The sequence below is a fragment of the Paramormyrops kingsleyae genome, chromosome 2, assembly GCF_048594095.1.
Source record: "Paramormyrops kingsleyae isolate MSU_618 chromosome 2, PKINGS_0.4, whole genome shotgun sequence".
NCBI classification, from domain to species: Eukaryota; Metazoa; Chordata; class Actinopteri; order Osteoglossiformes; family Mormyridae; genus Paramormyrops; species Paramormyrops kingsleyae.
Genome location: NC_132798.1, coordinates 41983548 through 42009055, shown reverse-complemented (window position 1 = coordinate 42009055; position 25508 = coordinate 41983548). Strand labels below are relative to the sequence as shown.

At 48.9% G+C, this 25508-nt stretch overlaps 1 protein-coding gene across 6 annotated transcripts in view; it reads left to right on the top strand.

Moving 5' to 3' along the window:
• The window catches only part of LOC111850556 (tetratricopeptide repeat protein 28-like), a 240536-nt gene that overhangs the window by 172339 nt on the left and 42689 nt on the right, over positions 1-25508 (top strand). For all 6 annotated transcript variants that reach the window (XM_072709145.1, XM_072709146.1, XM_072709148.1 and 3 more), the window contains 2 exons: positions 7625-8132; positions 24111-25452. In XM_072709145.1, the coding sequence (XP_072565246.1) occupies positions 7625-8132; positions 24111-25452 (1850 nt within the window). The remainder of the gene's footprint in view (positions 1-7624; positions 8133-24110; positions 25453-25508) is intronic.

Genomic DNA, 25508 nt, shown 5'->3' with positions numbered 1-25508 from the left:
TGCCCTGTGATGGGTTGGCGCCTCGTCCTGGTTTGTTCCCTAACTTGCTCCCGAACCGCATGCAACCCTGAGTAGAATAAGCGGTTTCAGAATATGGATGGATGGATGGATGGATGAATGGATGGATAATAGTGGATAATAAAAGGCAATGACTAAAGGAATTTGAAAACAATTGTCAGGGGCACCTTCAAATTAGTAATGAATCTTTATACATTTTCTAATCTAAACCATCTTTTGGTTGGTGATTTATGAATATTAAAAATGCAGTATGCTTGTTATTACAGCTTATCGTGCATTAATGTTTCTCCTGCCAGTGCTGGTCCACTCCATACACACAGTGAGGACTTGTCCGTGGCTCTTCATAAGAACATCACTGGGAGAACAGCAGGTGGTCCAAAGGCGTTGTCATGGCGATGGGGGGATTCAGGCACGTACCTATAGTAAAGGAGCTGTGTGAGTGACGGCTCACTGGCACTGGCTGGCACTGGCTCTTCTCGGGTGCCCCTGATTTTAGGGTGGTGTGAGCAGGTGGGCTTTCAGTGCGGCGTAACACTTTGCTGGCGATGGCCCCCCATGGCCCCCGGGGGGGCTGTCAGGAGCCCATCCTGCTTCTCAGGCTTCCTTCTCTTTCTCCTCCCTGTTCTCTGTCCTCCGGTCCTCTTCGCCTTTTTCTTTCTCCCCCTCCCTCCGTCCCCCTCCCTCCCTCCTCTCTGTCCTTAGGCATTCTGTACTAGCCCCCACCCCCCAAGACAAACACTGGGAGGGGCCAGAGCACAACGACTCTGCCGGCACTCAGGACCATTCACTCATCCGGCTGCTGTGCCTGTGTGTTTGCTGGATGGGTGTGTGTGTGTGTGTGTGTGTGTGTGTCTTTGAGTCTTTGACTGGGTGTGACTGTGTGCGTGTGCGCGCGCGCATGTGTGTGTGTGTGTGTGTGCACGCGATTTTGCGTGTGCCTGTGTGTGTGTGTGTCTTTGACTGGGTGTGACTGTGTGTGTGTGTGTGTGTGTGTGTCTGACTGGGTGTGACTGTGTGTGTGTGTGTGTCTGTGACTCTGTGTGTGTGTGTGTGTGTCTGTGACTGTGTGTGTGTGTGTCTGTGACTGTGTGTGTGTGTGTCTGTGACTCTGTGTGTGTGTGTGTGTGTGTGTCTTTGACTGGGTGTGACTGTGTGTGTGTGTCTGTGACTGTGTGTGTGTGTGTGTCTGTGACTCTGTGTGTGTGTGTGTCTTTGACTGGGTGTGACTGTGTGTGTGTGTGTGTGTCTGTGACTGTGTGTGTGTGTGGTCAGTGTGTGTCAGTAGGCAGGAGACGAGGAGAGAGGGAGCTGTCCTTTAATGTGAAACCCGTACTCCCCCATCTGTAGGGAAAGAAGTTCAAAATGGCTGAGGGGCTGATGTGACCGGGGTTGGGGGGGAGACACTCAGCAGCTCTGTATGCAAAACCTCATGAAGGGGAGGGGGTGGGGAGGGGATGGGGAGACCTGGGAAGGTGCCTGTAAGATATTCCATTTTCACAGCTACATATACAGACATCATTCCTGCAGCTATAGTTAAATTGAAAATGTTCATGTTAATACACGCATCCCTCCAATTTCCATAGCTGCTCCTCCAGTATGTAGCCACAGCAAGCCTGCTATCTATCAGGGCGGGGGGCACCTTGGGCATGGTGCCAGCCAATCACAGGGCGGGCACTCACTCCAGCCAACCACAGGGCGGGTCACTCACTCCAGCCAACCACAGGGCGGGTCACTCACTCACTCACTCTCACACACACATACACGCACATTCACTCAGTCACTCACTCTCACACACACATACACGCACATTCACTCAGTCACTCACTTGCGCTATCACACACTAGGGGGGAAATTAGAGTAGTACTTTGGGACAGCAGCAGAGCAGATCCACACAGACACAGTGAGAATGTACGAGCTCCACACCCACAGCTGGGCTAGAGAGAGTTTGAATTTTCATATTAGTCTAGAGTTATAGTAAATATATTGTCACCCGGAGGGGCTGCCTAGCACCGACTTATTGGGAGTGCCGGCTTATCTTACCCCCCCTTCTCATGCCTCCCCACCCCCTCCTTTTCATGGGGTTTTGCATGTAAACAGATGTGCTTATTCATGTTTATGTGTTATGGTAAATAGTAATATCTGTTAAAATAATGATATACCAGTGTAATGTTTTGTTGAGGAGTGCGTGTGTGTATCGGTGTCTAACCTCGAGTGTGAGTCTTGTTTATATTGTTGACTGTTTGATTGTGCTGCCACTAGTTTTTGCTACCAAAGAGCATCAATAAAGGGGCAACTTCCATTTGTAAAGTTCTATTGCCCGTTTCTTAAACATCCCACAAGCTCGCTACAGTATGTTTATTTCTAAAGTGTAAATGCAAATATAACAACTTATTGTTTGTTTCCTAGTGTATAGTTTTCACAACTTTGGGATCCGTAACATTCTACAAGGTAACGTTTCACGTTAACTGCACCTCCATAATGCCTTTATAATGCATTCATAGGACATTCATAAGCACCATGTAAGTATGTCTTACAATCCTAACATACCTTAACAGCTTTAATGTACATTAATAACAACCATTATTTGATTATTTGCAATTACCATATATTGTTTGTTAATGTATTTTAAAGCAGTTAAGGTATGTTAGGATGTTTAAGTATACTTACATGCTGCTTATGAATGTTCTATGAAGGATGCATCATAAAGTCATTATGAACGTGCAGTTAATATAAAGCGTTACGTTAAATACAAATATTATGTATAGCCAGCTGACTAGAGCTTACGTGTGTCTCTCTGACTGTGGGTGTGTGTTTGTGTCTGTCTGTGTGTGTTACAAATGTAACATTTGATCCCAGAAGTAAATTACAATGGGGTCTGATGGTGTTTGTATGACATGACATGCTAGTCATTAAATTATTCCATTGGTGTGCCTGTTACAGTTCTTATTGTTAGGTCATCATGCAAATGAGAAATAAATAGAATATAAATATTTAGATATTATGTTGAAGATATAAAGAATATAAATTATTTACATTATATACATTTTATGACATGGATATTAAGAAAAATATCTGGTAACCAGCTAATTTATATTAGCAAGTATTGTGCAATAAATGAACATGTGTAATTTCAGAGTTATGTGCCACGACTAGGACTCATCATTCAGATGGAAACACATTTTAGGTTTTCATATCTCCAGATGATCCATCCCATACTTATGTAGAGGTTGGAGGTTGAGGGAGGTGTGACTGCACTGCTCCACACCAACCAAATTACACAGAAAGAGAACAGCAAGAATGCTGTAGCTCCCAAATCAAATGGTTCTCTAAGACATAGTGTTCCACCCAGATATAGTTCTGTAATGGTGTTACTTTTAATCCCAGGAGTTAAAATGTCCTTTCCCTATTTGTGTTCTTATGCCTGTTGGCGCTCTGTTACAGTCAGAGCCCCCAGATAGACTCACTGATGGGGGCAGGGATGTGTCCAACTTACTACTACACTTTTTTCTTCAGTGGGAGGCATATTGAGTTATTTGACTTTTTCACAATGTTTTCATGATTCATGGTTCGTATGTTTTCTTGGATTCCTTCCTGGGGCCTGACATGCATTAGCAGACACTAGTAAAACTAGTATCAAGGCCGTTACAAGATGTGGAACAAGAATCAATTGACTGTGATGATCAAGAAAATGCTTCTGAATGTATGTTATTGTTCATTTTTTGAATCTGTGGAGTGTACCTCACTTCGGCATGAGAGATTATAGTAAGGGGGTTATCCCAGGTGTGACAGGTTACAGTAAGGGGGAGTTATCCCAGGTGTGACAGGTTACAGTAAGGGGGAGTTATCCCAGGTGTGACAGGTTACAGTAAGGGGGAGTTATCCCAGGTGTGACAGGTTACAGTAAGGGGGAGTTATCCCAGGTGTGACAGATTACAGTAAGGGGGAGTTATCCCAGGTGTGACAGGTTACAGTAAGGGGATTATCCCAGGTGTGACAGATTACAGTAAGGGGGAGTTATCCCAGGTGTGACAGATTACAGTAAGGGGGAGTTATCCCAGGTGTGACAGGTTACAGTAAGGGGATTATCCCAGGTGTGACAGGTTACAGTAAGGGGGAGTTATCCCAGGTGTGAGAGGTTACAGTAAGGGGGAGTTATCCCAGATGTGACAGATTACAGTAAGGGGGAGTTATCCCAGGTGTGACAGGTTACAGTAAGGGGGTTATCCCAGGTGTGACAGATTATAGTAAGGGGGAGTTATCCCAGGTGTGACAGGTTACAGTAAGGGGGAGTTATCCCAGGTGTGAGAGGTTACAGTAAGGGGGAGTTATCCCAGGTGTGACAGATTACAGTAAGGGGGTTATCCCAGGTGTGACAGATTACAGTAAGGGGGTTATCCCAGGTGTGACAGGTTACAGTAAGGGGGAGTTATCCCAGGTGTGACAGATTACAGTAAGGGGGAGTTATCCCAGGTGTGACAGGTTACAGTAAGGGGGAGTTATCCCAGGTGTGACAGATTACAGTAAGGGGGAGTTATCCCAGGTGTGAGAGGTTACAGTAAGGGGGAGTTATCCCAGGTGTGAGAGGTTACAGTAAGGGGGAGTTATCCCAGGTGTGACAGATTACAGTAAGGGGGAGTTATCCCAGGTGTGACAGATTACAGTAAGGGGGAGTTATCCCAGGTGTGACAGATTACAGTAAGGGGGGGTTATCCCAGGTGTGCAAGATTACAGTAAGGGGGAGTTATCCCAGGTGTGACAGATTACAGTAAGGGGGAGTTATCCCAGGTGTGACAGATTACAGTAAGGGGGGGTTATCCCAGGTGTGACAGATTACAGTAAGGGGGGTTATCCCAGGTGTGACAGATTACAGTAAGGGGGGGTTATCCCAGGTGTGACAGATTACAGTAAGGGGGAGTTATCCCAGGTGTGACAGATTACAGTAAGGGGGAGTTATCCCAGGTGTGACAGATTACAGTAAGGGGGATTATCCCAGGTGTGACAGGTTACAGTAAGGGGGAGTTATCCCAGGTGTGACAGGTTACAGTAAGGGGGAGTTATCCCAGGTGTGACAGATTACAGTAAGGGGGGGTTATCCCAGGTGTGACAGATTACAGTAAGGGGGGTTATCCCAGGTGTGACAGGTTACAGTAAGGGGGAGTTATCCCAGGTGTGACAGATTACAGTAAGGGGGAGTTATCCCAGGTCTGACAGATTACAGTAAGGGGGAGTTATCCCAGGTGTGAGAGATTACAGTAAGGGGGAGTTATCCCAGGTGTGACAGATTACAGTAAGGGGGAGTTATCCCAGGTGTGACAGGTTACAGTAAGGGGGAGTTATCCCAGGTGTGACAGATTACAGTAAGGGGGAGTTATCCCAGGTGTGACAGATTACAGTAAGGGGGAGTTATCCCAGGTGTGACAGATTATAGTAAGGGGGAGTTATCCCAGGTGTGACAGATTACAGTAAGGGGGAGTTATCCCAGGTGTGACAGATTACAGTAAGGGGGAGTTATCCCAGGTGTGACAGATTACAGTAAGGGGGGGTTATCCCAGGTGTGCAAGATTACAGTAAGGGGGAGTTATCCCAGGTGTGACAGATTACAGTAAGGGGGAGTTATCCCAGGTGTGACAGATTACAGTAAGGGGGAGTTATCCCAGGTGTGACAGATTACAGTAAGGGGGAGTTATCCCAGGTGTGACAGATTACAGTAAGGGGGGGTTATCCCAGGTGTGCAAGATTACAGTAAGGGGGAGTTATCCCAGGTGTGACAGATTACAGTAAGGGGGGGTTATCCCAGGTGTGCAAGATTACAGTAAGGGGGAGTTATCCCAGGTGTGACAGATTACAGTAAGGGGGAGTTATCCCAGGTGTGACAGATTACAGTAAGGGGGAGTTATCCCAGGTGTGACAGATTACAGTAAGGGGGGGTTATCCCAGGTGTGACAGGTTACAGTAAGGGGGAGTTATCCCAGGTGTGACAGATTACAGTAAGGGGGAGTTATCCCAGGTGTGACAGGTTACAGTAAGGGGTTGTGCTGCGCTAGTGACCCTAGACAAACACCCCCTGATAATAACTTTGTAAAGCATCTGAAGGACTGTGAGACTTGGACCTGAGGGGGAATCCTGGCCAGCGTGGGATATCCACCTTTGGCTGTTTTTCTCCGCAGTCCCAGCAGTTGTGATGGGGAGTAATTCTGCCAGTACCCGGCCTGCGTAGCGTCCTCCCACAGTCCTTTGGAAACCTTTATGTCAGCAGGTAATTGGTTCCAGGAAAGCTTGACCCTGAGGAGGGGGGAGGGGAGAGTGCATCTCTGGGATTCGTCCCGTTTCATTACCAGGCCTAAAAATAATGTAGAGGGCATTTGGGTGACCGGGTAGGAGGCGGAGACAAGGGAAAGGGGTTTCTTGCTTGGGGGGGCTGAGGCTGTTTAACATGGTTTTCCCACAGTGAAGGTGCGGGTAACGGTGGCGGGTAACGTTACCATGGCACTGATGCGTGTTATGGAGTCTGGAGGAAGCCGTCTGGGTTGCATGTGCAGCTGCTATCGATTTTTCTGTGGCTTTTTTGCTGCCTGATCATCTGCTTCCATCCTTAGTTATAGAAAGGGGGCCTCTGGATTAAGGACCTCTGGAGACTGGTCGTTTCGGGGGTCAGTACTCACTCCTCTAGTGACTTCTGTGTCCCATGGCTGGACGTCTCAGCTTGCGGGTGTCCGAGAGCTTGTTGGCTTCTGCGTGGTGTCTTGTTGTGCCTCGTTACTCCTGCCACAGCTTCAAGCTTCCTGTTGCTCCCGGAGACAAGGCCGTTAATCAAAGGTGGAGGGGGGGTGGTGGAGGGGGGGTGGGGTAGCTTTTTTTGTCATCTCTTTTGAAATGACTCAGCCACCGAAGAAAACTGGCCTTAAAGGAGCAAATGATCCTTTCCAGTTTTATTCTGTACATTCCCTGCAGTGTTCACCTCACATGTCTAACAAAGGAGACGCCGTCAGGCCACGATACCCACATGACATGTGAAGCCTCACCACCTTGCCACCGCGCTGCCTGCGTCAGTCCAGGCCTGGCACATGGCAGGACGGGCACTGCCAGCATGTTTGTCTGTGGTGCACACATACGTGTGTGTGTGTTCATACGCTGCTGCGTTCCAGTCGTCTGTGTGGGGGGGGGCAGGGGGGGCTCAGTCTCCTTCTCCTCTGATTGATTCCTCAACACCCCCCCCCACTGGAGCATGCCACAAGACAAATTGCAGCAGTCCGTCTGCCAGCTTTGAAATGCACCCTCCGCTACGGCTAATCTGCATCTGCCCCCCCCCCCCCCAGACCTCCCACCACTCTCCCGATTTTTTTTTTCTTCAAGCGACAAGTAAAGTGCCTTTGTTTGTTCTCCTGCTCCTCATTAGCACCTCAAAGATTCATGGAGGCCTTGTTCACTTCATTTTTAGCTCCACGGGGGTTCGGGGGGGGGACTATGAGGTCACCGTTTAGCAAGGGAGCAACAAAAAAGAACGAGTGATTTTAAGAATGATATTGATTGCTTGCACATAACCATCCGTTACATTAATAAAAGTACGTGAGAGAAAGTGATGAAGGCGCCTGTGTCTCTCTTGCAGGCGGCCTCCTCGGCCCTCAGCAGCCTGGGCCACGTGTACACAGCCATCGGCGACTACCCCAACGCCCTGGCCAGCCACAAGCAGTGCGTCCTGCTGGCCAAGCAATCCAAGGACCAGCTGTCTGAGGCCCGGGAGCTGGGCAACATGGGCGCCGTCTACATCGCCATGGGCGACTTTGACAATGCTGTGCAATGCCACGAGCAGCACCTGGGCATCGCCAAGGCCCTGGAGGACCGGCGCGAGGAGGCGCGAGCCTACAGCAATCTGGGCAGCGCGCACCACTACCGGCGTAACTTCGACAAGGCCGTGTCGTACCACACGCGCGTGCTGGAGCTGGCACAGGAGCTGGGCGAGCGGCCCATCGAGATGCGAGCCTACGCCGGGCTGGGCCACGCCGCCCGCTGCATGCAGGACCTGGACCGTGCCCGGCAGTACCACGAGCAGCAGCTGGCCATCGCCGAGGGCCTCAAGGACCGGGCGGCCGAGGGCAGGGCCTCCTCCAACCTAGGTAAGCTCAATGGGGTGAGCAAGGGAGGGAAATGAGGCAGGAGAGAGGGTACCCCTCTGTCAGGACCGCCCACTGCAGAAAGTGGAGGGAAATGAGGCAGGAGAGAGGGTACCCCTCTGTCAGGACCGCCCACTGCAGAAAATGACACAGCCGACCATGCCCATTTATGGATGGTCCAGGGAGCGGAAGTCTCCCACACTGACATCACCTCCCTCCTCAGTCCCTTCTCCCCACCTTGAGTGCTGACCCCCCCACCTCAGACCCATGCAACCCTGCATCCTCACATGTGAAGTCAGTGCCAATGAAAACAATGTGGGCAACAGCCTTTCCTCACCATCTGAATGAGTGAAGCAGGAATTGCATCATTGCAATTGTGGTCTGACTGTAGCCTGATAAACAGTGATTAGAGATTCATGGGCGAAGGGGCTTTCAAAATAAGGAAGCATCTGGCTGTGAGAAAATTAAGCCCCAGGATAGTACAAGACTGTTTGTCCCCAAGGTAAATGTTTAGAGTTTTGTCAGGATGTCACTTTGTATTGAAGATTTCTTTTCTGTACTCCCAGGAAGTCATTTATGAGGTAAGAGAGGCTTCAGCTCGGTAAGAGGTTAGCATTTAGCACTGGGGTCTAAGCTGACTGGCCGGGGTTGAGGTGACCTTATCTTTCTGACCAGGACAGAGAATGTGTGCTATAGATTACCCAATCAGGGGTGCTGTGGGTAGGCGGAGTCCTCTACTGCGCCACCTTCTGCCTACATTTGGCAATTACGGGCCATCATGGACCAGCCTGAAATAACATGCACAGCTGCTCCTCATTATCCTGCTTGTCAGTCCCTCTTACTCCTGCACTGCTGGGACATTAATAATACATGGACTCCTCTACAATGCCCCCCCCCATCCCCCCCCGCCCAACTCACCTTCCACTGCTGGATTTCTATTCTTCTCCAGAGTTATGCACTAGTGCCGACGCACATTTTTTTGAGCCTGGGTTCATCATGCTGTAATCCCTGCGGCTGAATCTGTGACAATACTTAATAAACTCAGGGGTTGAGTCTACCAGAGTGCATCATCAACTGCAGGGTTGAGTCTGTAACCGTTCCTTATAAATACAGGGATTCTGCCACAGTGTGGAATAATTTATGGAGTCCATCAGGGTACCTCAAAAAAGATACCTGTTTATCATAATCATTGCCTGACCTGTATGTCTGGTAAATGTTTAATCTCTTTATTGGCAGCATTTTTGCCAATAGAAATAACCTTTCGGCACAGCTGCTCTGTTGCACACGTCACCTTTGCCACAGCCGCTACTCCATCCCACAGAGACTCACGTCCCCTGGAGTCTGTCAGAGCAGCTTATCAACTAAGAGGCTGAGTATACAAGGTACATTATAAGCACAGGGGTTGAGTGCCAAAGTACTTTATAAATAAAGAGGTTAGTCTGTCAGATACCCTTATAGATTAAGGGGCTGAGTCTGTCAGATACCCTTATAGGTTAAGGGGCTGAGTCTGTCAGATACCCTTATAGATTAAGGGGCTGAGTCTGTCAGATACCCTTATAGATTAAGGGGCTGAGTCTGTCAGATACCCTTATAGATTAAGGGGCTGAGTCTGTCAGATACCCTTATAGATTAAGGGGCTGAGTCTGTCAGATACCCTTATAGATTAAGGGGCTGAGTCTGTCAGATACCCTTATAGATTAAGGGGCTGAGTCTGTCAGATACCCTTATAGTTTAAGGGGCTGAGTCTGTCAGATACCCTTATAGATTAAGGGGCTGAGTCTGTCAGATACCCTTATAGATTAAGGGGCTGAGTCTGTCAGATACCCTTATAGGTTAAGGGGCTGAGTCTGTCAGATACCCTTATAGGTTAAGGGGCTGAGTCTGTCAGATACCCTTATAGGTTAAGGGGCTGAGTCTGTCAGATACCCTTATAGATTAAGGGGCTGAGTCTGTCAGATACCCTTATAGATTAAGGGGCTGAGTCTGTCAGATACCCTTATAGATTAAGGGGCTGAGTCTGTCAGATACCCTTATAGGTTAAGGGGCTGAGTCTGTCAGATACCCTTATAGGTTAAGGGGCTGAGTCTGTCAGATACCCTTATAGGTTAAGGGGCTGAGTCTGTCAGATACCCTTATAGATTAAGGGGCTGAGTCTGTCAGATACCCTTATAGATTAAGGGGCTGAGTCTGTCAGATACCCTTATAGATTAAGGGGCTGAGTCTGTCAGATACCCTTATAGTTTAAGGGGCTGAGTCTGTCAGATACCCTTATAGATTAAGGGGCTGAGTCTGTCAGATACCCTTATAGATTAAGGGGCTGAGTCTGTCAGATACCCTTATAGGTTAAGGGGCTGAGTCTGTCAGATACCCTTATAGGTTAAGGGGCTGAGTCTGTCAGATACCCTTATAGGTTAAGGGGCTGAGTCTGTCAGATACCCTTATAGATTAAGGGGCTGAGTCTGTCAGATACCCTTATAGATTAAGGGGCTGAGTCTGTCAGATACCCTTATAGATTAAGGGGCTGAGTCTGTCAGATACCCTTATAGATTAAGGGGCTGAGTCTGTCAGATACCCTTATAGTTTAAGGGGCTGAGTCTGTCAGATACCCTTATAGATTAAGGGGCTGAGTCTGTCAGATACCCTTATAGATTAAGGGGCTGAGTCTGTCAGATACCCTTATAGGTTAAGGGGCTGAGTCTGTCAGATACCCTTATAGGTTAAGGGGCTGAGTCTGTCAGATACCCTTATAGGTTAAGGGGCTGAGTCTGTCAGATACCCTTATAGTTTAAGGGGCTGAGTCTGTCAGATACCCTTATAGTTTAAGGGGCTGAGTCTGTCAGATACCCTTATAGATTAAGGGGCTGAGTCTGTCAGATACCCTTATAGGTTAAGGGGCTGAGTCTGTCAGATACCCTTATAGGTTAAGGGGCTGAGTCTGTCAGATACCCTTATAGGTTAAGGGGCTGAGTCTGTCAGATACCCTTATAGGTTAAGGGGCTGAGTCTGTCAGATACCCTTATAGATTAAGGGGCTGAGTCTGTCAGATACCCTTATAGATTAAGGGGCTGAGTCTGTCAGATACCCTTATAGATTAAGGGGCTGAGTCTGTCAGATACCCTTATAGATTAAGGGGCTGAGTCTGTCAGATACCCTTATAGATTAAGGGGCTGAGTCTGTCAGATACCCTTATAGATTAAGGGGCTGAGTCTGTCAGATACCCTTATAGATTAAGGGGCTGAGTCTGTCAGATACCCTTATAGATTAAGGGGCTGAGTCTGTCAGATACCCTTATAGATTAAGGGGCTGAGTCTGTCAGATACCCTTATAGATTAAGGGGCTGAGTCTGTCAGATACCCTTATAGGTTAAGGGGCTGAGTCTGTCAGATACCCTTATAGATTAAGGGGCTGAGTCTGTCAGATACCCTTATAGATTAAGGGGCTGAGTCTGTCAGATACCCTTATAGATTAAGGGGCTGAGTCTGTCAGATACCCTTATAGATTAAGGGGCTGAGTCTGTCAGATACCCTTATAGGTTAAGGGGCTGAGTCTGTCAGATACCATTATAGGTTAAGAGGCTGAGTCTGTCAGATACCCTTATAGGTTAAGGGGCTGAGTCTGTCAGATACCCTTATAGATTAAGGGGCTGAGTCTGTCAGATACCCTTATAGATTAAGGGGCTGAGTCTGTCAGATACCCTTATAGATTAAGGGGCTGAGTCTGTCAGATACCCTTATAGATTAAGGGGCTGAGTCTGTCAGATACCCTTATAGATTAAGGGGCTGAGTCTGTCAGATACCCTTATAGATTAAGGGGCTGAGTCTGTCAGATACCCTTATAGATTAAGGGGCTGAGTCTGTCAGATACCCTTATAGATTAAGGGGCTGAGTCTGTCAGATACCCTTATAGGTTAAGGGGCTGAGTCTGTCAGATACCCTTATAGGTTAAGGGGCTGAGTCTGTCAGATACCCTTATAGATTAAGGGGTTAGTCTGTCAGATACCCTTACAGATTAAGGGGTTAGTCTGTCAGATACCCTTATAGATTAAGGGGTTAGTCTGTCAGATACCCTTACAGATTAAGGGGTTAGTCTGTCAGATACCCTTATAGATTAAGGGGTTAGTCTGTCAGATACCCTTACAGATTAAGGGGTTAGTCTGTCAGATACCCTTATAGATTAAGGGGTTAGTCTGTCAGATACCCTTACAGATTAAGGGGTTAGTCTGTCAGATACCCTTATAGATTAAGGGGCTGAGTCTGTCAGAGTACATTAAACATTTGAGGGTTGAGTTTGCCAGAGTTATAAACTCGTACGTCGTAATGAATTTCCGCCTCAGATTAATAAATATATATTTTCTATCTATAAATATATCTATCTAGAAATTGTGTCTGTCAGAATGCCTCTTAATGCCAAGGGCTGTGACTGTGTGTATCTATCCTTAACTCGGTAAATAGCCTAGGCTTCCTTCCAGAGCTGTGATTTCAAAGACAAAGAGCCCAGGCCTCTGCTAGCTGTTTCTGTATCTCTGCTCTTATTCATCACCCATGCCGAAGTCCCCATATCTCTCAGCTCACTGCTATGTAATGTGATTATAAGTGAAAATCCATCAGGATGAAGGCACCCCCCCAGTCTTTACAGCCACAAGGCTGACTGTCAGTCAATCAAGGTGAAGCCTCCTGGTGTCCTTTTTCAATTTTATTCCGCATCTGCCATGGCCCCCTTCGTAGTGGAAGCGAAAAACAAAGTACGGTTTGAGATTAAATCATGAGCGGGAAAATGGAGGCAGAAAGGGAAGGAAATGGTGCACAATAGTGCTGCAATGTTGTAATGCCAGGATGAGGGTGACAGTGAATTCTTCTGGATGGCGATTTAAACCCCTCTACAATGGCCAGGGTGACGTACCCTCTCTAGTATCAGTGATATTTCTGTTTGACGCAGAGTCCGTGTTCACAGTAGCCCAGGATAAATGAAAGCATTAATCCTAAATAAAAAAAACGCCAGTCCAGTGTTCCACACCATCTCCCCGGGACACATCACAGCGCCTCTCCGCCCGGCACTTACTCTGAGTTTGTGCTAAATTATTAAATGAGTCCCCCTGTGGAAGATAAATAAATTAGGCGGAGGGGGGGGCTGGGTGGTGCCATGAAAGATCCAGCTTGTAAATTGGGTTTAAGATGTAATTATTGTTTGTGCTAGTATTTGCTCAGTGTTAGTGTTGTATTAAAGCCTTTTCTCACCTTCACGCGTCGTGGCTCATGGACAGACATCCGGCCGTAGAGCCGCGTGATGCTGGTGCCCTCAGGCTGGATTCTACCACACGGGCTACCAGTTTCACCAGCAGCTGGCTTGTGTACATGTTCAGCTGAAGACAAACACTGGATTCTCTCCCCCACAAGGCAGTGATTGATGATCATGGGGGGGCTTGCTGTTCTGCCTTTTTCAATATTTAATTTAATAGTAAAGTGTTATAAATGTGTAATGTGTGTCTGTAACATAACAATACAATGAAATATCCAACCATCTTTAAACCACTTGTTCAGTAAGAGTGCTGATATGAGCCCTGAGCCAATGGAGGCACAGGGCAGGGGACACTGAGGATGGGATGCCAATCCACTGCACGACATACACACACACACACACACACACACACAGAGTTAGCAGTTCACTTCACTGTGTGTTTTATGAGAAGAACCAGAGTACCCAGAAGGAATCTGTGTAAGCACAAGGAGAACATACAAACTCCACTCATAACAGGGGTGGAACTCAAACCCACAGCCCTATACGTACTGTATGAGGTCACAGTGCCATACCTTGTGAAATGGACTGGACCCATTATTATTTGACACAACTTGAATTTGTTCATAATACCAAAAACACAACAGTACAAATATGATGGTTAATAAGTCAAGACAATTAGGTAAGATAGATGCCGGGATGAGGCTTATTTTAGATGATTTGGACCTGTAGAATTACCACAGTGACGAGTTGGCACATGTTAATGTCTGTAGGGGAGATGGGCTTTGCAGCGCCAATAAGCCACGTGATCACCTGACGGGGAGGGATCAGCGGGCAAAGATCAGTGGACAGAAATCCCCGGGCAGAAATCAATTGACAGAGATCAGCAGGCAGGGATCAGTAAGCAGGGATCAGCAGGCAGAGATCAGCAGGCGGGGATCAGCAGGCAGAGATAACAAGGCCTTCCCCTCCTATCTTTAAGAGTGTAATTAATGGAGCTTAATTAGAATGGCTTCTCCCCTGCATAGTCGGGTCTTTTGCTAGCGGCGGACTGCAGTGCATCATGGGGGAGCTTCTCTGTGCCTAAGCATGCCCCCCTCCCACATCCTTCCTCTCTCTTGCTCCCCACGATTGGAATCTGCACCTGTCATCCTCTTGGTAATTGAAACTGACTTGATGAATCGCTTAATTACCTTTAATAGCTGATTCTCCAAGTGCTGAATAATGAAGATAAGAGAGAATGGAGATGGGCTGCTGGAAACATCCTCCTTTTAATTATAGCAAATCCTTCGCTGTTGTTTTTGCTGTTGTTTTTGTCTTTTTGTCACTGCACTGGTCTCTGTCCCTCTCCCAGAGAATGGTGATTTGTAGCAGCAGGACAAAGTTCTGACTCTCACTGTTGCCACCTTTGCTTACGTTACAGGGACTGTGACTATTGGACTGTGTTGATCAGTGGCTGAGGGATGTCAAATCCCTGCCTGCCTAACTGCAAAAAGCAAGAAAGTCTCACTGCTTTGAGCTGTTGTCTATTATTCATCATCCAGCCGGGTTATGCCTAAGTCAGCAGTATGTATTACTGCTGTTGAGGCTGACGGGGCAGTTTTCCATGTAGTTTGCATTCCTGCATTCATGAGGCCGTGTCTGTAGAATAAGAATGCATTTTTGTAGTTGGTAGCATGGCTCTTAACCTGTAGCGTGGTTCTCAATCTGCCGCCTGGCTCTAAACCAGTAGCTTGGCTCAAAACCTTGTGATTCTGAAGTAATGGTGCATGTATAAAACTGCAGTATGACTCTAAGACTAGCATGGTTTTCAAACTATAGTGGTGCTCTGAAACTGCTATATGGTTCTAAAATAACAGTATGGTTCTAAGACTGTAGCATGGTTCTAAAGCTTTAGAGCTGTTCTGTAACTGTGCCATGATTCTTAAACTATAATCATTTCCTTTCTGCAGAAATGGCAGTTTTGTGTCTTGTTGCACCCCCTGCCTGATTTTTCGTTTGCCACCCTGACCCCCCAGCCCCGTCAGGTGTCCTGGACCAGCTGCTTTCTGGGCACGAGGTTAATTGCGTGGCGACGCCTTGCTTTCGCTCGACCCGGTCAATGTCGTGAGGAGAAACGGAGGTGGCATGGGAGTAAAGAAGGGAGTCTAGCGAGGCGGTGAGCCACCATCTGGGCCACCTGGCTCCGTGCCTCGAGCGCCATGAGGGGCGAGATCTGCCTGGGCCAGCCAGCCGCCGATGGGCTTCTTATATGCGTAACAGCCAGTTTGGTTGGTCTCGGCCTCCGGAGTTTATAGATTTAGGTGCCCAGGGAGGACCCAGCTTTCTGCTAAAGACCAAAGGAGGCGCCAAGTTTTTCCTGAAGGTGGTTGGCTGATGTCAAATAAGGGATCCTGCTGTTGTACCTTTGAGTCTACTACATGATTTAGCCAGTCAGAACATTCAGAGATAGACACAGATTCTAAGGTGGATAAAAGTGTCAGAACCAGAATAACACAAACCGGCCCAGTGCCAGCACAGGGAAGAACACAGCACCAAGGATGGCACAGGCCCATCACAAATATTGGCAGCTTTCCAAACCTGCCCCCACCCAGGTCTCAATTCAGGCTCATACAGTTTGATGTGCAGCACATCCCCACTGACACTGGATCAGTTTTTGGGAGCAGGGAGCCTGATCTCTGACTGTAACAGTGGTGGACTGAAAGGTCAAATGAACGGGCCTGCCGGGGGGGGGGGGGGAGTAAACAATCGTCAGAGGTGATGGATGAAAGCATAAGAGGAGCCTTTTACTCGTGGTGGAAGCTAAAGGGCGTTCATAATTAAGCTCATAAACGAGAGTGTCAGGGATCTGACAAACCTCTGGGGGGGGGCGTAAAAATATGAATCTCCACCTGCTCTAAAGACCATATATATGCATGTGGTTATGCAATCTGAAGGAGTGCTATGTGATTAATACTGGGCTCTTTTCAAGGAGAAATAACATGAGCGTAGAGCGTTATCTGTCTGTCGCACTGTCATCCATTCAGCACAAGGCTACCGCGAGCTGAAGCATTTCCCAGGATGCACTGGGTGGGGGGCGGGCTGCTGCTGCATCACATGACACACACACACAGAACAGGGGCAGTTAGGGGCACCCATTCACCCTGATCTGCATGTTTCTGCGGGATGAGACCCTTATAGATCAGGAAACATGGAGAATCAGGGGCTGGGGGGTAACTGTGCTCATTATTTGGTCACGGCGCCACCTGTGGTGGCTCAGACTAAAGAAAAATCTGCTTCTTTATCCCAAGTTAATTCAAAGTGCCTTTACAGGTACAATTTATAACAGTCATTAAGACGATTCTTCACCAATTCCCTGAGTCCTTTAGCTGCCCTTGCTTGTTCAAGGACGGCGTTCAGGTTTCAGGCCTCTGCACTCTGTCTTGATGGCTCATTCTTAATTAATGCCCGTGTTCAGTAAATGACAGTGAAGGATCGCGTGGCCTTGAGTCGGCAGAACGTGATCTCCTGGGTGGGGGTGCTGAGCGGGTGGGAACCGGAACCTGAGGTATACTCATGCTCACCCCCCCCTCCCTCAAGTCATGCCGTGACTCTGTGTGTCTCACTGGGGGAAGTTTGTCAGCTATGAGAGGAGAAGGAGGATCCAGCTCACCTACCGTAGCTCACATGGCTATAATATCTGTGTGTGTGTGTTTGTACATTTGTGTGTGTGTCGGTTATGTATATACATTGTGTGTGTGTGTGTGTGTGTGTACATACACATATACATATGCACACACATACAACTCTGGGAAAGAACTGTGTGCAACTGTGTGAAATATATATTTTTTTGCAACTCCAGCCTGGCTTTCCCTGCTTCTTATGGACGAAGCGCTTCTTCCTTGCTTTACGGGTCTTCAGTTGTGAGCCTGTTATGAATTGTCCTGCCAGTGCATTTCACATCACTTAATGTTTCCCATTCTTTTTGAAGGTCACTTGTGGTCATCCTCCAATTTATGAGCCACTTCCTGGATAAGTCGACGGTCATCTCTGGCATTAGAAAGTTGCTTCTGCTCTGTACCTGGCTGGTTTTTGGTTATTGTCAGTGTCTCCTGCTTCACCTTATTCTTGTGTACTGCTGTCTTAGAAATTTTGAGCCTGGAACCAGACAGCTGCACAACGTAGCCTCTGCCATCAGAAGCACAATTAAGCCAGGAGAGGTCTCTCAATATTTCTATGGCTGTATATGTGGCTCTCAGTGGTCCTGTACTGGATAAGTAGTTGGGAATTGGATGGATGGATGAATGGATGGATGAATGAATGGAAAATGTCAATGAAATAATTAGCCAAACAGTAAATACAGAGGCATAGTTCTAACTGAGGGGGGCTTTGAGTGGGGAGTGCCAGAGGGTGAGCTTCCTGTCGGGATGGTGGCAGCGGGTCTGCTGGACAGGGCAGGCTGAGGAATCAGCAGTGAGGCACCACAGGGGTTTTGTAAATTCTTCCCTCAGGCTCCTTTTTTGAGTCACATCCCCAAAGCTCCTGCTGGCCACTGCGGTTGAGGCAAACGCTTCGGGGAAGCCGGCGGGGGACCCCTGGGTCACCATGGGCGCCGGGGCGGGGGTAGGGGGCGAGGGGGGGGTGGGCTGGCATTGATCGCAGCTGTCTTTGGCCAGCTGGAGATGTTGCATGTTCTTGCATGTGTGTAACTGCTGGGAATTCTTTGACAAGCCCCCCCCCCCATTCTTCCTGTCTTTAAATTTAAAAAACGTTTAAACAAAGAATAATGATAAATGTTAATGATAAATTGTTCGCATAATTAAGTTTGATGTGCTTGGTATTATGGCATGAAGTTGAAACATTTGAGTACATTGTGTAACAGTGACACGGATGGCTGTGTCTTTGCCTGTGGAGTCAAGCTCATCCTCTCTGTCGCTAAGATCACTCCCTCGCTTCCCCTCAAACTGCAGATGTCGCCTCCTGGGTTAATCTATCTCTCCGTCACAGTCTTGTGTGATTTTCTCTCTGCCCAGTGGTGCTTTCATCCAGAGAGATGCTGTGGTTGGACTGGAACTTATTCTGAAACAACACAGGGTCAGCTGTCAAGGTCGGCGTCTGTCTATCCCTGTCCTGCATGTTTGTTACCTGTTTGGCCAGCAGGTGTCGCTGGCCATCAACCCTTCTGTGTCCCCTGGTTTTCCGGATTGAGTTCCGGCTCACTGGTTGTTTTTTTCTATGTTCTTTGGGTTTTTTGTCTCCTAGTGTTCTGTTTGACAGAACTGAGGTTTTCTTTTGAAGTTAGGAGTACCCTGTGTTTTTTGTGATGTCTTTGACAAATTACGTAACAGTGCAAAAGGGACAAATGACAAAACCCAAGTCAGTTTGGGTAAAAGCTGCTAAGGAGCTGAGGGAGGGAGATGATATGCAAATCTACCCATTATGCCCTGCAGCCTGCCACAGAATCTATGCTGCATTCCATTTGCAGTCGGAACTCGGATTCCGAGTTTTGAAGCCAGAAGTGACAACATGCGCGCTCCCGTTTCTCAAAAATCCGAGAAGTATCTCGGAGCAGCCAGACGATCCCAAGTTCAGAATCCAAGATGGCTGCGCCCTTTATCAACAGAAAGTTGTAGTTTTATCCTGTTTAAGTACTACTTCTCATTTGTGGCTCATTAAATTGGTCGCACACGCTATACCATCCAACTTGTCCGTGGACGTGTTGCTACGGAGTTTTATACGTGAAGCACCGCATGTAATGTGTTATCAAGTGATATTGCCAACAATGGCTAACAATTAACCGGGGTAGAATTGGATTTCATGATTAGTCGGATTATTTGTCAGATTTAAGGTAGTTCGGGCTAATTGCAAGTGAACGAAGATAAAGGCCATTTAAACTGAGGTACCTTAAATCCGACAAGTTGTCCGGCTAAGCAAAAAACTTTGCTTTTTGATATGGGTCCATGGTATTGCTACTTCTGTGGCAAATGGAACGCATCCGACTCTGTTTTCCCCGAGCTTTTAGCGGATGTGATGTAATCTCGGCAACCGAAACTCGAATCCGAAGGCAAAGAGAACGCACCAAAAATGCAGTTACGAAGCTTGGGGCCCTGCAGCAGTGATCACTTTCTGCACAGCCACTGGTCGACAGTGAGGTGGGGGCTCTGGGGCTCAGGGCCCTAATGGCTCCTGTCCAGCTTGCTTCGTGTAGCGTGTGGCTTAGCGTCCCGGTGCTGTGCTCATTCTGCCACCCCCTGCTTCCAAGCGCTCCGGCATCACCGACTTGGATGTGGTCCTGAACCGGAGGCTCCAGGCAGATGGTCTAGGAGAGGCCTGGTCTAGGAGAAGCAGGGAGATCCGAGCTGAGAGAGGAGAGCAGGACCCAGTGAGACTGGGGGTCATTACATGGATGAAGACGGGTCTGGTCCTCCAGAAGGAGTATTCCAGCTCTCGCCAGGCATTCCAGTGCGGCAGAAAAAAAAATACAAAGGAATCTTGGAACACTGGCGTGCTGCATCTGCTCGGGAAGACCGTCAGCTTCAGAATCTGCTTACCTAGAGTCTTTCTGCCGCTTCCTAGATCAGTCAGTCTGTTGCTAGGCTGCCTGAGGATAATTGAATCGTCACAGAGACATGGTAGCTGTTCGGCATGCTGCTGGCAAACGGGACGCCCGCTGACGTGTCCCCACGTGACATAAAGCAGCTTCTGTGGCCTGGGAGCAAGGAGACGCAAAGCATGCTGGGAAAGGCCTCCCCGTCCGTGACATGGTGCCCTAATCCCAGGCCTGATCCGCTCCTGCCTGAGTGGTGAAAGGCTGCTTGGCTGCGGCCACGCCGGTGGGCTTTACCGCGGTATCGGCCTCACGCAGCCATGCAGGCCCCTTCCTTCCCCAAATCCTCTTAGCAGACCCGCACCGGTATGAACCCCGTTGCCAAAGATCCATTACAACCAAATTTACTGGAATAGCTCCCCTTCTCCTGGACACGTGTGCCCAGCGATGGATGCTGTCTCCTGGCAAGAAGATGGGGGAATGGGGGAAGGACCATAAGCATACCGTTTCCATGTAGCACTCGGGGAAGATGAGGCTTTGATTGGATTATGTGTGTGTTATCAACCGGTTAAGCATATTTCCCAGTGGTGTTTCTGCTTCTTTGCTTAAAGCGGCCTGTAACTATTCTTCTGTTTGCTTGGTGAGTTTCAAGAAGCCCCACCAATGTGGGGGGGGGGGGGGTCGCTCTGGATGCTGTGAGTGCTGGTGTGAAGCTGTGTGAAGCTGTATCCACGGAAACGCACAGCCCTCTTTCTGAGAATCCTCAGGAAGCTGTGTGCTCCTCCTAATGGGGTCTGCTACGGGTCTCACACGCAGACGCTAACGGCTACGGTGAAGCTGCGCACGATGTGTTTAGGAGAAAATCCATGACTGATCCTTGACCCCTGAGGTCACAGGTGTATTCATACCCCCCAGGGATTCCTCGCTCTTTCATCCTGCATTCCACTCCTTGACCCCTGACCCCAAAATGTCATCTCTCAGCATGGAGACAGCGCCTCGCAGAAATGAAATGTCTCCCTCTCAGCTGCTGTCCGACGATGGAGAAGTAGGGAGTAACAAGCTGAGTGGGCACCTTAGGGTTGGGTGAGGGGGCTTGAGAATAAAAGGCTGCAGGCTTAAATCTGGTGGGGGGGGGGGACTCTGCTGTAGCCCAGTGTGTGCTTCCTGTCTTCGGTCGCCACTAGTACAATTCCAGTTACATTCTGTCCAACAGGGTTGATAAATGAGCATTGCTGTCATAAGGAGTGTCCCTGGCAGGCTGCCGTTGAAGACTCCCCAAGAGCAAAAACCCGCCTTCCCACAGCTATACAAGCCTCCTTCTCACGGGATCAAGTACACAAAAATAAAAGCTCCCCTCGTTATTGTGAGTTTATCTTCCAGACCACTGAAATGTGTCGTGGAGTCACCAGAGGAAATAAATCTGTCGAGGACGGCGTCTTTTTTGTGTAGTTTCTGCCGTCCATTTAATGGCGCCCCCCAGGGGTTCTGCATGGTATGACAGTAATCTCTAAAAATAGCATGCAGAGGCTCCAGTGTACATCACACAGTACGTAATCCTCGTCTCCTCTTTTCTTATGTCAGTTTCCCTCCTCCCTTTTCCACAATCAACCCAAAGAATACACCCTTCTGCTGATTGGACTGTAGTGTCTCCCCTCCCACCAGCAGCGAATCAATCCTATGCCTCTGTACACCCTGGCCCCACCCGGGCCAATAGATACTACAGCCTTTTATAGCAAATGAAGCCCCGCCCCCTGGGCAAACCCGAAACTCTGAACCGCCCTTTTCCCCATAATTCTCCTCCTGTGTCATTGCTGCCAGACTATGTGGCACTCGACTTGATTAAAAAAGCTGAAGAAGCACCCCCCAGCTGACCCGTTCTCCACACGCCCCACGCCGTCCTGGGTCGCCCTCGCTTGGCAGGCAGCCCGCCTGAGGCGGGGGAGGTCTGAGCCCGGCGCTGGGACGGAAGGGCCAAATTGCAGGGAGGTGTATTAGATGGCGTACTGCCTTCATTTGCTGAAGTGTTTTCCGCCGGGTCTCAAACCACCGGCTCCTTCACCAGCAGTTTCCAGTTTCCCCAGCAGAGGGGGTCTGGACCCATTTTCATATCAGCCCTGTAATTATGTATTAGCAGCCCATCGCGTGACAGCACAAAAGGAACCTCAACTCGGGTCTCTGGAAAAAACATTTTGAAAGGCTGCATTTCTCCCTGCTGCCGTGCTGGATGTGGAGAGCGTTCTGCAGGAGGATGGTGCTGCGAGCGGCCGGTGCTGTATTTACAGTCTCAGTGTTTGATCCCTTGCTACATTTTTCTTTTGTTTGTGCGTCCTGCTGCTGTTTGTGTTTACAGAAATATTCCTGGTTGGTTCGGATAAACCCACTGAGGCAGCGACTGTGAAATGGTCAACAAGTGCACAGTCTGATTGTTCCTGCACCCGCAGACTGTCTGTCTGTCTATGTGGGATTTGCTCGTTCTCCCTGTGTGCAAACGGGTTTCCTCCTACAGTTACTCCAAGATCACACACTTAGGTGCATTTGTGTCTCTAAATTAGCATCATGTTTTCTAGTCTGACGCACTGCACTGTGCATAGAGCCTGTTTGATGTTACGCGGGTGTGATGTGTGGCTCAGGAAGCATGAGAATCCCATCCTTCAGCAAGGCCCTTAACCCCCTGAAATACTGCAGGACCACCGGATCAATGGGTGACCCTGTGCTCACACCCCAAACTTGTCTCACCTGTGTAAATGTCTATGTATGTCTGTGTGTGTTTTAGAAGAGAGAAGATGGGATTTATGAAAACTAAACAATTTCAGTGTATTTGTGCAAATGCAACATTATTTTATTATCTGTTTAATGTCATCTGTCTGCTTCGTATTGTCTTCAATGTATTATATTTTGATAAAGATTTTATAAATCTACACATGGAGCCATTTTTGCTGCAGTGCCATCCTGGGAAAGTAGGTGTGTGGCTCATTGGGTTATCGGAAGGTTGCTGGTTTAAATCACATGATCAGCAGAGTGATTTTATTATTGGGTCCCTGTGCAAGGCCCTTGACCCCCAGGTGCTCAAAGGACTGGCCCTGTGCTCTCAAATGTACATCTCTTTAGACATATATGTATTATTTTATTTGAATAAATGTATGTCTGTATCCAGCATGAAACTGCAGAGCATACAAGTTCCAGGTAAATACCCAGCCCAGGAGGGGCAAGAGAACAGCTACAGGGGTACAGTCCTACAGGGCTACAGTCCTACGGGGCTACAGTTCTACGGGGCTACAGTCCTACGGGGGTACAGTCCTACTGGGCTACAGTCCTACGGGGGTACAGTCCTACAGGGCTACAGTCCTACGGGGCTACAGTCCTACTGGGGTACAGTCCTACAGGGCTACAGTCCTACGGGGCTACAGTCCTACAGGGCTACAGTCCTACTGGGGTACAGTCCTACGGGGGTACAGTCCTATGGGGGTACAGTCCTACAGGGCTACAGTTCTATTCGAGTACTGTCCTACAGGGCTACAGTCCTACTGGGGTACAGTCCTACGGGGGTACAGTCCTATGGGGGTACAGTCCTACAGGGCTACAGTTCTATTGGAGTACAGTCCTACAGGGCTACAGTCCTATGGGGGTACAGTCCTACTGGGGTACAGTCCTACGGGGGTACAGTCCTATGGGGTTACAGTCCTACAGGGCTACAGTTCTATTGGAGTACAGTCCTACAGGGCTACAGTCCTATGGGGGTACAGTCCTATAGGGGAGTCCCCCACCCTGGAGGCTTTTCTTGTTTCTAACTGAAAGCATAGGACTCTTAGATTTATTACAGTATCCCGCTGTTTTTATTCCCATTTCTGCAGTCTTGTTACTGCATTCATATCTATACAATGTGTTCCAATAAACCCACCACTTTATTCCTTGGGATTTGCCGTAATGAAACCCTTTAATTTAGTCTCCATCACCGGATGGAGTATAAGGCTCTCTGCAGACGTGACTTGTTTTCTCTTGTCAATTGTGTGTCAGTTACTATTATTCTTGCCTTTTTTATAATTATGCTCCAGTGGAATGCTTCAAGACCCCAGACTTCTTATAAGTGACAGTTACCCAGTGGCTTTTTTCTATAATTGTTACTCAGGTAATGAGGGAACAGAAGTCAACTGTCTTTTTCTGTGAAAATTCTCCAGAGAATGAGTGTGGATGTTCATTGTGTCCCCCCCCCCCCCCCCCCGCAGGCATCATCCATCAGATGAAGGGGGATTACGAGACTGCACTGAAACTTCACAAGACCCATCTCTCTATTGCCCAGGAGCTGAGTGACTATGCTGCCCAGGGTCGCGCCTATGGAAACATGGGCAATGCCTACAACGCACTGGGCATTTTCGACCAGGCCGTGCGCTACCATCGGCAGGAGCTGCAGATCTCCATGGAGGTCAACGACCGCGCCTCGCAGGCCTCCACCCACGGGAACCTGGCTGTGGCCTACCAGGCCCTGGGCGCCCATGACCGTGCCCTGCAGCACTACCAGAACCACCTGAACATCGCCCGTGAGCTGCGGGATGTTCAGAGTGAAGCCCGGGCCCTGAGCAACCTGGGGAACTTCCACTGCTCCCGTGGTGAATTCCCCCAGGCTGTGCCCTACTATGAGCAGTACCTGCGGCTCTCCCCAGACCTCCAGGACATGGAGAATGAGGGCAAGGTGTGCCACAACCTGGGCTATGCCCACTACTGCCTGGGCAACTTCCAGGAGGCTGTGAAGTATTACGAGCAAGACTTAGCTTTGGCTAAGGACCTGCATGACAAGCTGAGTCAGGCCAAGGCCTACTGCAATCTGGGGCTGGCCTTCAAGGCACTAGGTGACTTCAGCAAGGCAGAGGAGTGTCAGAAATACTTGCTGTCGCTGGCCCAGTCCCTCAACAACTTGCAGGCGCGTTTCCGGGCACTGGGCAACCTTGGGGACATCTTTGTGTGCAGGAAGGACCTGGTTGGTGCCGTGCCATTTTATGAGCAGCAGCTAACCCTGGCCCACCAGGCTGGCGAGCGGAAGATGGAGGCAGCCGCCTACGCAGCCCTGGGTGCCGCATACCGCATGATGCAGAAGTACGACAAGGCCCTGGGCTACCACACCCAGGAGTTGGAGGTATACCAGGAGCTGGCGGATGCCCTGGGCGAGTGCAAGGCCCATGGGCACCTGGCGGCTGTCTATATGGCCCTGGGCAAGTATACCATGGCCTTCAAGTGCTATGAGGAGCAGCTGGAGTTGGCCCAGAAGCTGAAGGAGCCCAGCACAGAGGCGCAGGTCTACGGCAACATGGGCATCACCAAGATGAACATGAATGTGATGGAAGAGGCCATTGGCTACTTCGAGCAGCAACTGGCTGTGTTACAACAGCTCAGCGGCAATGAGGCCCTGCTGGACCGGGGCCGAGCCCACGGCAACCTGGGTGACTGCTACGAGGCGCTGGGTGACTACGAGGAGGCCATCAAGTACTACGACCAGTACCTCTCTGTGGCCCAGAGCCTGAACCGCATGCAGGACCAGGAGAAGGCCTACAGGGGCCTGGGGAACAGCCACAGGTGAGTCCAGAGTGATTGTGAATCTGCATCCTGGGTGATCGATAATCTGTGGGGGT